Source organism: Grammomys surdaster, unplaced genomic scaffold, assembly GCF_004785775.1.
Source record: "Grammomys surdaster isolate TR1022 unplaced genomic scaffold, NIH_TR_1.0 125561, whole genome shotgun sequence".
Classification (NCBI taxonomy): Eukaryota; Metazoa; Chordata; class Mammalia; order Rodentia; family Muridae; genus Grammomys; species Grammomys surdaster.
Genome location: NW_021620408.1, coordinates 751,964 through 768,365, shown reverse-complemented (window position 1 = coordinate 768,365; position 16,402 = coordinate 751,964). Strand labels below are relative to the sequence as shown.

General features: G+C 49.2%; 1 protein-coding gene and 1 pseudogene across 1 annotated transcript in view; one reads left to right on the top strand and one right to left on the bottom strand.

Moving 5' to 3' along the window:
- Positions 1-16,111, top strand: part of Arhgap40 (Rho GTPase activating protein 40) — a 35,506-nt gene extending 19,395 nt beyond the window's left edge. The window contains exons 6-15 of the mRNA XM_028786582.1: positions 1,753-1,918; positions 4,169-4,260; positions 4,762-4,839; positions 5,209-5,368; positions 7,165-7,247; positions 9,080-9,283; positions 12,184-12,324; positions 13,102-13,277; positions 15,109-15,158; positions 16,020-16,111. Coding sequence (XP_028642415.1) covers positions 1,753-1,918; positions 4,169-4,260; positions 4,762-4,839; positions 5,209-5,368; positions 7,165-7,247; positions 9,080-9,283; positions 12,184-12,324; positions 13,102-13,277; positions 15,109-15,158; positions 16,020-16,111 — 1,242 coding nt within the window. The remainder of the gene's footprint in view (positions 1-1,752; positions 1,919-4,168; positions 4,261-4,761; positions 4,840-5,208; positions 5,369-7,164; positions 7,248-9,079; positions 9,284-12,183; positions 12,325-13,101; positions 13,278-15,108; positions 15,159-16,019) is intronic.
- LOC114638195 lies at positions 8,288-8,856 on the bottom strand (annotated as a pseudogene).
- Positions 16,112-16,402: the final 291 nt, after the last annotated feature.

Here is a 16,402-nt window from a genome sequence, read left to right as displayed (position 1 = left end):
TGCAGTGATAAAATATGATGTTTGTAGCTGTGGGAGGTTCTATGCAGATCAGGTCTAGAACCCTCCACTCCCTGAAGCACACCCCCACCTCTATACCCTTTTAAAGCAGTCCCTCCTTCAGACAGCAGTATTCAAACTTCTTTCCAGTCTTCCCAGGCTCTGCAGTTACCAAGGGAGGTTTTCACTGACCACAGTGTGATGTGTTTGAATAACCGTGGAATCATTTACAGAGGGCCACCTCCTGGAGGTGTCAGTCCCCAGGCTTCCTGCACACATACTTGTGGTCTCAGCTTCCCTGGGAGATGAGTATACCATTCTGCCCTCAGTTTGGGGCATACAAAAGAGAAGTGAGTTGAGATATATGAAACAATGAGCCGGCTGGCACAGAAGCCAGAACCTGGGCTCCACAGCTGCCAGTTCCAAGTCCACCCGCTGACCACTACTCTCTACCACTTAGGGGGGTTGCCTCCCACCTGCAGTGACCTCTGCACACACACACACACACACTCTTTAAAGACAGGTCTTTTTACATAGCCATGGCTGGCCTGGACTCTGCTAGTAGACAAGATTGGCTTCAAACTCAGAGTTCTGAGTGCCTTTGCCTCCTGAGTGCTGGAATTAACGTGCAAGTCCGCATCTGAATCTATGAAGTAGGACCACATGGCTTATGTGCTGTAGCCTAGCCATAGTTATAAAATACAGCTATGGAGTAAAATTTGCCTCGATAAATAAAATAACGAGTGATTGACAGTTGTGGTGCTTCACACCTTGAATCCCAGCACTCATGTCTGGGAGGCATACAGATCTCTGTGAATTAAAAGCCTGCCTGGTCTACGTGGTAAAACCCTGTATCCAATACATACATACATACATACATACATACATACATACATACAATGTGCATACATAATACATATATACACACATAATACATAATACACACATGACTAATACATACATATGTACATACATACATATATACATACATACGTACATACATACATACATACATATTTACTGATTGAGGAAGAAGACACCTGACTCAGCTTCTGGCCTCCATATGCATGTGTGTACCTACATGCATGGATACACCCACACATGTGTACATATACTGTACATGCATACATGCCCCCCAAAACTATCTCCCAGCTCCTTTGGGTGCTCTAATGGGACACTGGAGAGTGATCTGATCAACTGTCAGGAGGACCCAGAAGACATGTCCCTCTTGCTGGCCCCAATGTTGAAAGCTGCCTGTAGAGCTCCAAAGTGGCCTCGAGGTGGAGCAGCTGAGCAGCCTTCATCTTTTCAGTCTCTACCCCTGCTCATAGGCAGGAAGAGGAGCTATGACTGTCTAGGCCAAGGGGTGGGACAGAAGCAGAAGCATTGGTGAGAGGAACAAGAGACAAGACTAGACGCATGATAAGAGCCCATGGGTGGGCCCTCTTTTCCAGGCCCTTTGGTTGGATTGTAGCTTATCAAAACAACCTCATCTGGTAGCCTTGCTAGTTTTGAGCCTGACACAGTGTTGCCCACAAAGGCCTTTTGAGGCAGGTGCTGTTTACAGTTCTCAGTGGAGAACTGGGTTCAGAGGTCATCATGTGGCAAGAGGCAGAGCTCAGACTTGAGTGCACTGTGGTTCCTGATTGGGGTCTTACCCACTCTGTGCTTCACCCCACTCAAATGCCCAGGGACCGGTGACCCTGACCACTTCATCCCACACATCTGATAAACTGTCTTTACCACATACCCTAGAGGTTCAGAATTCCCAAAGGCAGACTGGGTGTGACCAGGATAGGAGACTTGTCTTCGAGGGACATGAAAAAGATCCCTCCCTTGGCCCTGATCGAACTGACAGCACTCTATGACATCCTGGGCCTGGACCTGAAGAGAAGCAAAGGCGGGAAGTGGAAAGGCCCAGGTAAGCGTGTGTGCCAGAAGCCTGGCTGCCCCTTCAAACCTGACATCACATCCAGGTACCACAGTGTCATCCACACATCACTGATGGGCATCTAGGCTGGTTCTGTATCTTGGCTATAGTGAGTACTGCACAGTAACGTGGCCGTGGAAGTGTCTGTGTCTGTGTTTTGCTGGCTCACTTTCTGTGGGGGTCTTCCTGTAGTCCTATAGTAGGTTGTTTTAAGGTCTATTTTTCTTTTATGTGTATGGATGCTCTGCCCACATGTGTGCCTGTGCACCATGTGTGTGCAGTGCCTGCTGATATCAGAAGAGGGCATCAGGTCATTTGAAACTGGAGTTGTCACCAACCATGTGGGTGCTGGAAACCTTACCTTGGGTCCTCTGCAAGAGCGACAGGTGCTCTTAACTGTGGGACAACCTCTCTAACCCCAGTTATGTAGTGTTTTTGTTTTGTTTTGTGAATCGCAGTAAGTTTTCCACAGTGCCTTCACCATCGGGGGTTCCCACCAGCAGTGTGTTGTATGCGGGTTCATTCCCCCAGTATCCTTGCCAGTACTTGTTAGCATGCATTAGTTTTGATGACAGCTGTTCCAAATGGATGACACGCAATCTCAACACAGTTTTGACTTGCATTTCTCTGATGAGTAAAGATGTTAAAATTTTCCCCCGAAATTTATTATTTATTTGTATTCTTTTTCAGAATTGTCTATTAGATGTGTTATCCTGTTGTTGATTATACAATTTGGATTTTTTAGTATTTGATATTTGGAGTTCTTTGGATATCCTAGATATTAATCCCTGGTGTATGTACAGTTTGACCACACTTTTCTCTTGCTTTGTAGACTATCTGGCAACTGTTCCTTCCTTGTGAAGATGCTTTTAAAAATTTCATTCAGTCACATCCATCAATTCTTGGGGTTAGGTTTTTGCTCTTTGAATCCTTTCCAGAACGTCTTTGCTGGTGTCATTGTCTTACAGTATTTTTCTTTAGACATGTCAGAGCTTTGGTCTTATGTTAGGGTCTTTGATGCATTTTGAGTTTATTTGGGGAGAAGAAATGGCTCAAGTTTCATTCTTCTACATGTGAAACCCAGCTTCCCTGATGCTGTTGAAGAGGATTCTTTTCTCGGTCTTTGTCAAACGTTAGGCACCCATAGCTGTGTGGCTTTATTCCTGGGCTCTAGTCCAGCAGTCTGTGTGTCTGTTTTTCCATCTGACATTTTTGTCATGATATCTCTGTAGTGTAGTGTAGATCAGGTGTTGTAAGGTTTCCAGTGCTGCTCTTTCTGCTCTGGATTTGATTGGGCCATTCAGAGTCTTCTGGGCTTTTGTGTGAATTTTAGGATTGCCTTTTCTAATCCTGAGGAGAGTGCCATTGGAGTATTGATAATCTGTAATATAGTTGTTTCTACAATATTAATCCTGCTAATTCATGAACATGGGAGGCCTGTTTATACCTTAATGTCTTCCTCAATTTATGTCTTCAGTGGGTTAAAGAAAATCATTGTTTTTTAGCCATTATACTATGTTCTTCCCTTGACCACTCTGTAGTACATTTAACCATTTACCTACTAGAGACTCTACGTCCATATTTTCCCTGGTACAAAACACAGCCCCAGTTGTTATATCTAACAGTTTGAATGACTCAGTTTTTAAAAAAATTTTAATACAGAATCTCACAAAACGTAGCCCAGGCTGGCTTTTAGCATTCTACCCACCTGCCTCAGCCTCTGGAGTGCTAGGACTACAGGCGTGAGCTGCTCTACCCAGTTCTTATTAAGTTCTGGACGTATGTTACCATTTAGTGTGTGCTCATCCGACCCAGTCTCGGCATCCCATCATGCATTTGTGGCTTCGTTGTGGTTCTTCAGAGACAGGGATGGCGGGTTAGGAAGGTGTTAGGAAGGGTCAAGCAGAGAAAAGAAGGCTGGAGAAAGAGCAGAAGAGAACACAGTGAAGGGGTTTGTCTGGGGACAACCTTAAGCCAGGATGGCTGAGACCCCTGGGTCTTGGCCCAGTCCTGCAAAGCTAGGAAGCTCCACCCTATTCTGTTGGCTCACACTAAGGTGGCAGGACATTTTCCTTTTAGTTCTTCCTTACCCAGGGGAGAGGGCTGTGCTGTGGCATGCCTGACGCACCATTTGTGATGTCAAGAGCATGTGTTCCATCTCTCTCCAGAGCTTGGTCCTCCGGAGAAATGAGTCTGATTCTATTCTTGAGACGTGCCCTCTACTCTTCTCGCCTCCTGCAGACTCCGGCCTTTTTGGCGTGCCCCTTCACAGCCTTCTGGAAGCTGACCACAGAGTCTTCCCCAGCACCCAGGTCCCACTGCTCCTGCAAGCTGTAAGTTGTCCCCAGCATGGGTTTGCTTAGCCCTTGGCGGGCTGGCTCTGAGGAGCATCTGGGAGAAGCCTACCTCAAGGGAAAGAGCCTGGGTGTTAGAAAAGGGGAGCTGGGTTCAAATTCTGCCTCTGATAGCTGAGAGTTGGGTGCAGGTCTGACCTTCTAGATCCTTCCTTTTGATGTCTGTGAGCTGGAGTTCTGACAACAGTCTCCTTTAGTGGAGGATTAAATGAAAAAATGTCTACCAAGCTCTCAGTACTGTCCTTGGCTCACGAAGTGGTCCAGGAAGCTCAGATAAGCTGAGGATTTGGCTCAGGGGTAGAAACCTTGCCCAACATGGCTCCATCCCCAGTGCCATGAAAACAATAACAAGGGCTCTTGTCATTCGAAGGAACCCTTGTAATGCCCTCCCTTCCTGGTTTTCATGACAGATAGATATACCGTGCTCAGACCTATTTGTCAGTGGCAGTCAGCTTCAGTGATGATTTCTGTCTCTGATAGTTGCTGTCCTGTTTGGAAAAAAGAGGGCTGGACACAGAAGGCATCCTCAGAGTGCCTGGATCCCAGGCCAGGGTCAAGGTAATGGCTGTTTTCTTTCTACCTCTAAGGGCTGTCTCGCCTCTCCAAACCCTGTACTGTGATTGGCTGGGAGAGAATCGGTGTCCTGGCTAGCCTGTGGCCAGACTTTGGTATGGTTGTGGGATTCCAGGAGACAGAGAGATAGCCCAGTAGAGTAGTGGGCTCTGGAGTCACACTGCCAACACCCGTGGAGCAGAGCCCTCTCTGCACACGGTGGTTCAACACAGGATGGCATCCCATCCGCACAGCAATGATGTCAGGGAAGTGGTGGCATTGCCCCCACCTTGCAAGAGGACACTGAAGCCCAGACAGAGTGAGCAGCTTTTGAGGGAGCTGTGGGCAACTTCTTGGTGACCCTCCTTTCTCTAGGGGCTGGAGCAGAAGCTGGAGAGAGACTTCTATGCTGGCCTTATTAGCTGGGACAAGGTTCATCCCAATGACGCATCCGACTTGCTCAAGAGGTTCCTCCGGAAGCTGCCTGCACCTCTGCTCACAGCCGAGTACCTCCCAGCCTTTGCATCAGTGCCCAGTGCGTGTGGAAGTGGTGTGCGTGTGCAGGAGAGGATGGGGGGATGGGAGCCCCTGGCTCTGGTGGAGCAGGTGCAGAAGGGAAGCGGCAGGCAAACCTGTTCAGAAATGTCTGTCCTCTGGGGTCCCTAGCTGACGGGACTGGAAGTGTTTGCATGTATATAAGCATGTACAGGGATACACAGGCATGTGGGTGGTGGCTACTGGTGTGTGTGTGTCTCTCAAGTTTGTGTATTTGTACATGTGTGTGTAGGCTGACAGCGGGGAGAGAGCTGGGGCTTTGGCAGCTGGCCTTATCAGTCCTGACATGGACAGGGACTAGCTAGCTTCAGCTCTTTTCTTACAAGGTTAAAAGCTTTGTGTGGGGGTGGAGTGGGCGGAGCACATGCCACGGAGCACCTGTGGAGGTCAGAGGGCAACCTTCAGGAATCTGTTTTCTCCTTTTATCCTGTGGTGCCTGGAGTTCTTGACATCCGTGGGCTGGAGCTTATCAGGCCTACGGAACTGCGGACACCTGTGTGTGTTGGCCTTTCTGTCTTTGTGCAAGAGGTCAGACACTCCTACACTGTAGGGACACACAGATTCCTTATTGGACTTCTTTACAATCCTCCTTGTAGAAACCCAGGAAAGCCTGGATCCCCCCCCTTTCTCTCCCCCCTCCCTTTCTCTCCAAAAGCTTTGAGGTGGGGCTGATTAGTCTATAGAGGGCTCACCACACACAGCATGGAGACTTGAGTTCAAGTCTCCAGCTAAAAGTCAGATGGAGTCACATGCCTCTGCAATCCCAGCTCAGGCGAATCAGAGGCAAGGGGATCCCCTGGGCTCACTAGCCAGCCTGTCTAGCCATCCAGTGAGCTTCAGGTTCAGCGAGCAGCTCAAAAAATAGGATAGAGAGCAATTGAGGAAGACACCCTACCTGGTGTCTACCACTGGTCTACACACACACACACTCCATGTTCAGGCCACCTGAACTCCACCCTCCCCAGCAGCAGGGCTCTGAGTGTTCTCTCTCTCTCTCTCTCTCTCTCTCTCTCTCTCTCTCTCTCTCTCTCCCCCTCTCCCTCTCCTGTGTCTCACAATCTCCTTTTAAAACATGCATCACACCAACTGTCCCCAACATACTTGCAAAGACTTGACCCACATCCTCCTAGGCCCTCCCTCCCTGTAGTAAGACACCCACGGGGGATGCTTCTCCCTCCTCAGCTTGTCCCTCATCCTCTCTCTGACTAGAAGGGGTTTCCTTCACACTACTTCACTGTCACCTGCCCAAATTCAAACAGTGCTTCAGGGTCCCCCTGACCTGACATGCGACATGTTCTTCTGTAACTCCCTCTCCTCCTCCTCCTGGAGACTCCTTCCTCAGGTGTGGGCTAGCTTTTCCTTTCCAACCTTCAGCTTGTGAAGAGTATCAGGAAACCTTCTATCCTGGACAAGTGAGCTATTAGAGTTTCCTCCCAGGGATGACTTTCTGGCCTCTGGCATTCCTGACACTGGGCCATAATTCAGCTCAATGTCTGTCTGTCTATCTGTCTGGGCATGTATACAGACACACATATGAATGTGTGGGTACATATGGCTTGAGCATGTGTGCTAGCTTTTTACTAACAAAGTGTGGTGAGCATCTCACTTTGACCAGCACTGTTTGGGTTTCTGTCTGAGCATGCTAGCCAGGAAGTAGTGGTAAGCCCTGTGGAAAAGGACCTGCTGGGCTTCCCAGCCCTGAATTTTCTCAAGGATGAGGCCAGAGCAATGATGGAACATTCCTGAGCTTCTCCTCTCTACCTCCCTCTTCTGCAGACATCCCTGACCTAAAACAGCGCCTGCAGGCTCTCCACCTGCTCATCCTCCTCCTGCCGGAACCCAACCGCAACACCTTGAAGGTAAACGTGGCTTTTCTGCCCTGGTCTCAGGCCTCAGCCTCAGGGCTGGCTCTGAAGGTGCTCATCCTTCTGTTCATGCCTTTGTCACACATCCATACCAGGTCATACACAGTCCTTGTCCAAGAGTCTTCTCCAAAGAAAGCAGGGGAGATCTCAGAGCACACCTGATCCACCAGGTGCCGACATCTTCCAGAGCAAGGGCTCTGTGTGCTGAGAAGTCTGGTGAGCAGGGGTGAGATGCACTAGTTCAGACTAGTCTTCCCTGAGAACCTCTCAGGGGCTTTGGTACACCAAGGCCTTGTGCATCTCAGAGTGGGGCTGGAGCAGCCAGCACCACCCAGACTCACCTCCTCCCTGTCCTTCTCAGCTGTGGGAGATGTGATGTGGTGTTAGTGTTCTATGGAGAGCCAGTTTGGGAAATGGTCCCCTTGGGGACCTTTGCTATGTGATCTGGGAGTGGGTGCTGAGGGCTGGGGCTGGGGCTGGGGCTGATGGGCCTGCAAAGGTCCTGGAATCTTCATCTTGGAATTTCTATTCCCTGTTAGTCACTGAGGATGATAAAATATTTTGTTTGATTGTTTTGGTGCTACAGGAGCTAGCACAGGAGAAATCATGGGATAGAGGGTGTAGGAGCTCAATGTATGGCCGGCCTGCCTGCCTTCCTTCCTTCCTCTATCCTCCTTCCTTCCCTTTCCCTTCACTCAGTCTTTTCTAACCATCTTTTCCATCACTTTCTTCTTCCTTCCTTTTTCTTTCCTTCCCACCCTTTTCTTCCTTTCCTTATCTTTCTTCTGTGTATTGTCTTTTCATACATACATACATACATACATACATACATACATACATACATCCTTCCATCCATCCATCCATCCATCCATCCATCCATCTTTCCATCCATCATCCATCATCCATCCATCCATCTTTCCATCCATCCATCTTTCCATCTATCCATCCATCTCTCTCTCTTCATCTTTACTATGTGGCCCTTGGCACATTTTCTTTTTTCTTTTTTTTTAATCTGCATTTATTTTATGCTGAATTTATTCCCGTGCCATGAGCTTCTGTTTCTTCAGTTTCTTCTGGGATATCTTTTTCTTCTGTGCAACCTCCTCTTCTGGCTTTGCAACAATCTGTTCCTTCTCAGTGAGGATCATCTCAGTGTGGCAGGGGGAGCTCATGTATGGGTTAATCGGGCCGTGAGCTCTGTAAGTTCGTCAGCGCATCTTAGCTGCCTTGTTCACCTGGATGTGTTCAATGACTAGAGAATCTACGTCTAAACCCTCAAGTTCAGCATTACTCTCTGCGTTTTTAAGCATGTGCAGCAAAAACTCTGCACTCTTCTTTGGCCACCGTCCCTGTGTCCAGCCCCATTGTTTGGCCTGGGCGCACCTACCAACTCCACCATTATACCGACGGAATGGCACACATTGTTTTTTTAAAGTGACATCCTTCAGGTACTTGGTAGCTTTGCGGATGTGCATGCCCTTGATGGCCTGGGCAGTTTCCCGGGTGTTCTTAAAGTGAACTCGAAGGTTTGAACCTCGTGATTTACAAGATTTTGTGGGATTTTCTGGGTCAAGAGAGTAGCGAACCATCTTGATGAGTCACCTTTCGCCCCTTGGCACATTTTCTAAGCCAGATTCTTTCTCTGTAAGATGGGCCCAACAGTAAAACTTCCTGAGGCACATTATGGCTGACTAACCATCCGTGAGATGGCAAACACATGTGGGAGACTAGCTGCTGAGCCAGGGGCTGTGGCCACCCCTTTCTGCCCAGACTCCTACAAAGAGGGCTGTGCTGGAATTTAAAGCAGGGTCTGTGTCCTTCCCTAGGCACTCCTGGAATTCCTCAGGAAGGTGGCAGCCCAGGAGCAGCACAACAAGATGACCCTGTGGAATGTTTCCACGGTAATGGCCCCCAATCTCTTCCTGCCTCGAGGGCGGCCTCCCAAACTCGCCAAGGGGGAGAAGCAGCTGGCAGAGGGCGCAGCCGAAGTGGTGTGCATGATGGTGCAGTACCAGGACCTGCTTTGGACGGTGAGTGATGGCAGTGGCAACCGGTCAGTCTGTCCGTCTGTCTGTGCATCTGTTCATTACGGTCTTCACTGCTCTGTGCTTTCTGGTACAGCTGTCCATTCTCTACTATCTGTCATGAGCTCCATGTTTCATGCTGCTACTTAAAGCTCTTCCTAGGTTTCTGCAGGACTGTTCAGAGGCCAGGATTTTTCTTCCCTGCATTCAAGTCTAAGAAGTCTACGTTTTCTTTCCCTATAACCCGTACCTCTCACCTCTCAGCCAACTCACTGCCCCCCGGCTTCCCCTTCACCTCTAGTTTAGTAGATGGTCCCTGAATTACCATCAAGAATGTCCAGCTTTGAGGCTCAGGGGCATAAGTCCTGCCCAAGAGGGGCTTAAACTAGACATCAGAGGTATGGCTGCCCCCACCATGAGCATTGCCCTGAAACCATGCAGGGAAGCAGGGGTGGGGGCACCGCACAGAGGGGGTCACACACCGGGTCCTAGTCCGCAGATGGGACAGGAGTGCTGAGACGATCCTGCTAGCACTCAGTATTCCCACCACACAATTGGCGCCATCCACACAGGCTGCTCAGGCCATTAGCCTCCTATCCGTTTGCCCACTGGCCCAAACAACTTTTCCCCACGTCTTCAACTACCCATGTATCCACTTATCAGTCATCTGCCTACCCATGGTCCAAACAATCTCCACTCACCCACCACTCACCCATGACCACTAATCTAGCTGTCTACCTATCTTCTACCCACCATCCACCATCCTCCCGACCAGTCATCCATACATCCGTTATCCGCCCACTCATCTATTCCTTATGCCTTTACCCATGTACTCACCCCTCTATCCACCCACTGCCTACTCAACCATGTGCCCACCCACCAGCCTACCTAACATCTACTCATCTACCTGCTATCCACCCGTTTATATACCCATCCAAACACTCATCCAGTTAGCCATTCATCATTGTTTTACCTACATACCCATCCACCTATCATGCACCCATTCACTACCCACCCATCTAGCCCTATCTACCCACCATATACCTGCCCATCTACCCATCGTTCATCTTATCCCTCCCTTCATCCACAAGTTGGATTGATCCCTCCAGATCCAAGCAAATGCTGTTTTTGCAGAGCCCCAGTTCCTCTGCCCTGAGCCAGCTGTTGTTTTAAATGCATCATGGGTGGGAGCGGTGGAGGCTGGAGGGATGGCTCAGTGATTAATAGCACATACTGCTCTTCCAGAAGACCTGGGTTAGATTCCCAGAACCCACGTGGCATCTCCCAGCAGTCTATACCTCCTAATAGCTTTCTTTCCCTATAACCCGTACCTCTGACCTCTCAGCCAACTCACAGCCCCCTGGTTCTCCCTTCACTTTTAGTGTAGTAGTTAGTCCCTAATAGTGCCATTCCCTGGGTGGAACATATTCACACCACCACAGGTACATACTCCAGTTCTAGAGATTCTGATGCCCTCTTCTGCCCTCCACGGGTACCAGGCACACACCTGAGGCACTATCTTAGTCAGGGTTTCATTGCTGTGAACAGATACCATGACCATGTCAACTCTTATAAAGAACAAGATTTAATTGGGGCTGGCTTACAGGTTCAGAGGTTCAGTCCATTATCATCAAAGTAGGAACATGGCAGCTTTCAGGCAGGCATGGTGCTGGAGGAGTTGAGACTTTTACATCTTGTTCAGAAGGCTGCTAGGAGAAGACTGGCTCCCACGTGGCTAGAAGGAGGGTCTCATTGCCCACACTCACAATAAAACACATTCTCCAACAAGGCCACACCTACTCCACCAAGGCCACACCTCCTAATTGTGCCACTCCCTGGGCTGAGTGTATTCACACCACCACAGGCAAATACTTAATATATACCAGCAAAGCATTCAAACACATCCCAGGCTTCCGGTCTCTGGGTTTCTGCTCAAGCCCTTCACTCTGCCTGGACACAACTTCCCCTTTCTCCAAAGGCAGAGCTTGGTGTCCTCTGCTTGTTTTTTAAAATGCAGTTCAGGGTCAGTTGTTCTGCTGAAAATCCCCTAACCCCCTCCCAGACTCCCAAAAATTCTTTTTCTCTGCATGTAACCCCCTAAGTTACATTGCTATTAAAACACAGTGAATTGCAATTTTTTTGCAATTTTTAAAAAAAGACTTCTTGTTATTTTATCTGTATGAATGTTTAGATTGCATGTGTGTGGCCACACCACATATGTTCCTGGTCCCTACAAAGGTCAAAAGAAGACTTCAAATCCAAAGAGGTGAAGTTTCAGGTCATAGTGTATGCTAGGAACCGGCCAGTTCTAATGGAAGAGCAGCCAGTGATCCTACCTGCTGAGCCAGCTCTTAATACTACATTTTTTTCCTGTTAAAGATTTTTTTTTTAAAAAAAGAAATTCCTTAAATGCTAGTTTGTTTTGTTTTTTCAAAAGTTTCAGACAGCACAGGTGTATATAGCAAAACAAGACAAATGTCATCAACTTCCCCATGTGTGTCACTGTAATTTTCTACACCTCACAGTCTGTCACACCTTGGAAAGAGGGTCGCTGGATCTTTGCTAGATTCTCACTGCACAGTGGCTGAGCTGACCTGCAGGTCTCCAGGAACTCCGCAGGCCAGATGTGTTTGGGAACAGCTCTGCATGGTGTGCCAATGGGTAGCTTCCCTTAAGCACACTTCTGTCCAGAAGCCTCAGGGACTGCTCCGTCCTGAGTCCTATACTCCGGGTTCCTCACTGGGGCTTAATGTCTAACATCTATCCATCCCTTCAAACGAAGGCTCTGGTAGCTACTTCAAGGAGTCAGTTTCAAGCCCTGTGTGGGAGAAGTGGTGGTGGCCAAAATGGGGCCTTGCTTGCCGCTGTCACAGCAACTCGGCTGAAACATGATTCTTTCTGAACAGGTTGCCTCTTTCTTGGTATCCCAAGTGCGAAAACTGAATGACAGTAATGGCCGTCGTTCCCAGCTCTGTGATGGGGGCCTCAAGACTTGGCTGCGGAGGACACACATAGACAGAGACAAGGCTGGGGACGGGCTTGAGGCGGTGAGTGCCTCCCACCCTAGGCGACTGGAGGAACCAAAGGTGGAGAAAAGGTTGAGGGGAGGGCATCCGGGTTTCTCCTCGTTCCTGCCACCAAGCTGCCATGCATAACTGCCTGTGACCGCGAGGGGGCGCCCGAGCCGCATCTCAGAGATCGAGGAGTGGGCGCTGCGAAAACAGAGGCAGGGGCTGAGGGATGGGGAGCTGGCCTGGTGGGGGGTGGGGGGGTTCTGGAAGCCACTGACTTGGCCCTAATTTTAGAAGGTCCTTTGTGTGCCTGGGGCAGGGTTCGGAAAGTGGATGGGGCTGCTTTGTGGAACAGGGATGTGGAAGAATCGAATATTCTTTCTGGAACACAGAGCAGGAAGGAGTCTTCAACATAGCCACTTGGGAAAGTCTGTGTGTGTGTGTGTGTCTGTGTGTGTGTGTGTGTGTGTCTGGGTGTGTGTCTGTATCTATGTGTCTGTGTGTGTCTATGTGTCTGTGTGTTTGTCTGTGTATCTGTGTGTGTGTGTCTGTATCTGTGTCTGTGTGTGTGTGTGTCTGTGTGTATTTGTATCTGTGACTGTGTGTGTTAACCAGCAGACACAGCCTGGGTGTACATGTGCACATCTGAATGTAGCTTGCATGTGCTACTGTGTTTAAGCATTTCCACGCCTGCATGTAGATATGTGTTTGTGTATGCGTCTGGTGTTGAATACTGGTCTAAGTACACTCGTGTGCATGAATTCCAAGGATGGAAGGGTGTTTCATTCTTCATCTCCAAATCTCCATCTCCAGACTCCCAAAGTGGCAAAGATCCAGGTCCAGGTGGCCTGGCCTAGCATGGATCTTCTGCAGGTGCCTCTGAATCCTAGCACCAGGGTGACCCACATTCTGAAGCTGTTCACAGAGCATCTGAACCCTGGCTCACAGCCTGAAGAGGGCAGTGAGAACCCAAACAGACTTCTCTCAGAGTAAGTGCCATCTCCCTGAGGCAGAGCCTCCCCTCTGCCCTGTAGGGTGAGGTGAGGGGTGGGGCTTGGTCCTTTCAGGCTGAAGGCCATGAGGAGTTACACGTGTCTGTCCCTGGCCTTCCCCTTTCCGTGTTGGTCAGCGTTTTTAGAGCTTCTTGGCTCCAAATAATAATGAAAAGGGCCACCATTCATTACTGACTTTAATATATATTAATAACTTGGCCACTGTAAATCGGACTCCATATGGAATGCTAAAATGGTAATGAAAGGCCATAACAGAGGGCAGGAGAGACAGCCCAGTGGTTAAGAGCACCAACTACTTTTGCAGAGGACTGCACTTCGGTCCTCAGCTGCCCAGGTCAGGCAACTCAGCCACCTGTAACTCCAACTCCAGGGGAAACAACAATCTGGCCTCCAGAGACACCCACAAACGTGTGCATGTATGCCACCCCCAACTCATAATTAAACATAAATAGCCAGCAGTGGTGGCACACACCTTTAATCCCAGCACTCGGGAGGCAGAGGCAGGCAGAGCTCTGAGTTTGAGGCCAGCCTGGTCTACAGAGGGAGTTCCTGGACAGCCAGGGCTATTACACAGAGAAACTCTGTGTCAAAAGAAAAAGGAAAAGAAAAAGGAAAAGGGAAAGGAAAAGGAAAAGGAAAAAGAAAGGAAGGAAGGAAGGAAGAAAGGAAGGAAGGAAGGAAGGAAGAAAGAAAGAAAGAAAGAAAGAAAGAAAGAAAGAAAGAGAGAAAGAAAACAATAGAAATAAATATTTTAAAAAATAGTTAACAAAGATGATTCTGGCCTTATAGGTTCATGCCATGAAAAAGAGACAGACATGAATTAAGTAGCCAAGTCAAGTTAAAAACTATATTATCTTTTATAAGAAATACAGGAATCATCCGGGCGGTGGTGGCACACGCCTTTAATCCCAGCACTTGGGAGGCAGAGGCAGGTGGATTTCTGAGTTCGAGGCCAGCCTGGTCTACAGAGTGAGTTCCAGAACAGCCAGGGCTATACAGAGAAACCCTGTCTCGAAAAACTAAAAAAATAAATAAATAAATAAATAAATAAATAAATAAATAAATCAGGGATCAACATGAATGTACCCTGGAGTGCCTACTATAATCTGAGGATCAAACAAGGCTTCTGGCCACAAAAAACTACTGTGCAGAGGTCCTAAGGAAGCAAGAAACAGTGTGGCCAAATGCATCAGGGGCTGATATGTAGCTGTCATTCCCAGGCACAAGGAGTACCCAGAGCCCTTGGGAACTTCCTTCGTGGGGTTGGCATCAAGACCCCCAGAATATCAGCCCTTGACAAGTATCTAACCCAATTCCTTCTGATACAGATGAGAAAAAAACAAAGACCCAGATGGGGTAGGGCATGTCCAAAGCCACAAAGCTAGTCAGAGGCAGATCCCGGGGCTGAGTCCAGGATACCTATACTCACCATGGGATAACTGTGTACTTGTATCATTATAACTCACACATAATCACACAATGTCCACGTCCCTCCTTGGTGCAGAATCCGCCTCTCACAGCAGGGTGCTGTCTCCATCTGTCACCTTGGCCTCATCCCCTGAAGCCCACTTCTGATGCCCTGTGGGAGAGCACCTGGGGCCGATCTGTCCCAAGGACTATCTCCCTGCCTCTCCCTGCCCTTCCCTGCCCCTGGGTGCTAGCTCCCTTCATTGGCTCCAGTGCTCTCAGAAGAGTCCTCAGGCCCTTCCTACTAAGACCACAAATCCCTAAGGATGCTGCTTCCCAACCTGGGATAGTCTTGCCTTCTGTAGCGCAGCCCAGCGAGGGGTTTTTCTCTGTCTTACAGTAACACGAAGCCGGTCACCTTTCTTGTTTATGAAGTTGGAGGAAATATTGGTAAGTTCCCTGGTGGGAAGTGAGTCCGGCAGGGGTGGGGCAGGGGTGGGGCAGGGGTGGGGCAGGGAGGGATCGTTCTGGCTTCCGTCTCCCCTGCTGTGAGGGTCAAGATGAGCAAAGCTGACTTAGGAACTCTTCCTTCGTGGGCCGCTCCACACAGAGCTGACTCCTGGTATTTGGTGTGAAAGCTACCACAGATGTCTCAAGGACACCCTCGGGGAGGGGAGTCTCAGCCCTGAGTGTGGATGCCTTTGGGGATGTGCTGTAGGCTCACCAGCATCTGGCTGCAAGTGTCCTTGCTTTGTGAGAACCAAGGACAAGCAATGACCCTCAAACCTGAGTAGGGCATTAGAATCTTTCAGGGCTGGGATGAGAAACGTCAGCATCTTGTGAACTTGTGTTTCTAGTAAGTTCCCCCAGGCAGCTGAAGCTTCTGTTCCAAGGACCAGACTTCCCTCAGAGAGACAGTGGCCAAGAGGGGGAGACAACACAAGGTCTAGGACTGAAAAGTCTGGTGACCGAAAGACAGCTTTGTATGGAAGGAGTGGAGGAGGCTAGGGAAGGCATGTCAGGAGCCTGCCAGATCCACCAGGGGCTCTGGGACTCATGCTGTATGGCTGTATCAGCCCTGAAGGCTGCTTGTCTTTGGCACTTCTGGTGTGGATCCCTGGGGAAGAGGGATTAAATTTCCTGGCAAAGCATCTTCTACTAACAGAGGTCTCCTCAGAGGAAGGGGTATCTGAGCCACAGCAAGGCTCCTATAACCAGAGGGTGGCACCTTGCCTGGGGAGAGGCTCTTGGAAAGATAACAGCATCTTTCCCTGCCATATTCTCAACCTCTGGAATCCCTTCTTTCCACAGGTGAACGTCGCCTGGACCCAGATGCCTACCTCTTAGATTTGTACCGTGCCAACCCCCATGGCGAATGGGTCATTCGACAGAGCCCCACCTAAGAAACAGCCTGGAAATCCAGCCTGGGAGCAGAGCTGTTCACATGGAAAGCCAGGACTTCGCCCAAAGTCCCCCTTCCAGGAAATACCTCTTCTATGGCCGACAGCACAGAACGGGCGTGCCCCTCATACACAGAGCCATGGGGGATGCCACCCAGGCACCTGCTTCTCTACAGGAGTTTGTCCACAATTTCCAGACACAAGGGGAATAAAAACTGTGACAGCTCTCTCAGGAACAGGCAGACGTTTCCAGAAAAATATTGCTCTAGAGGCGTCCCCACAGTGTGGAGTGGG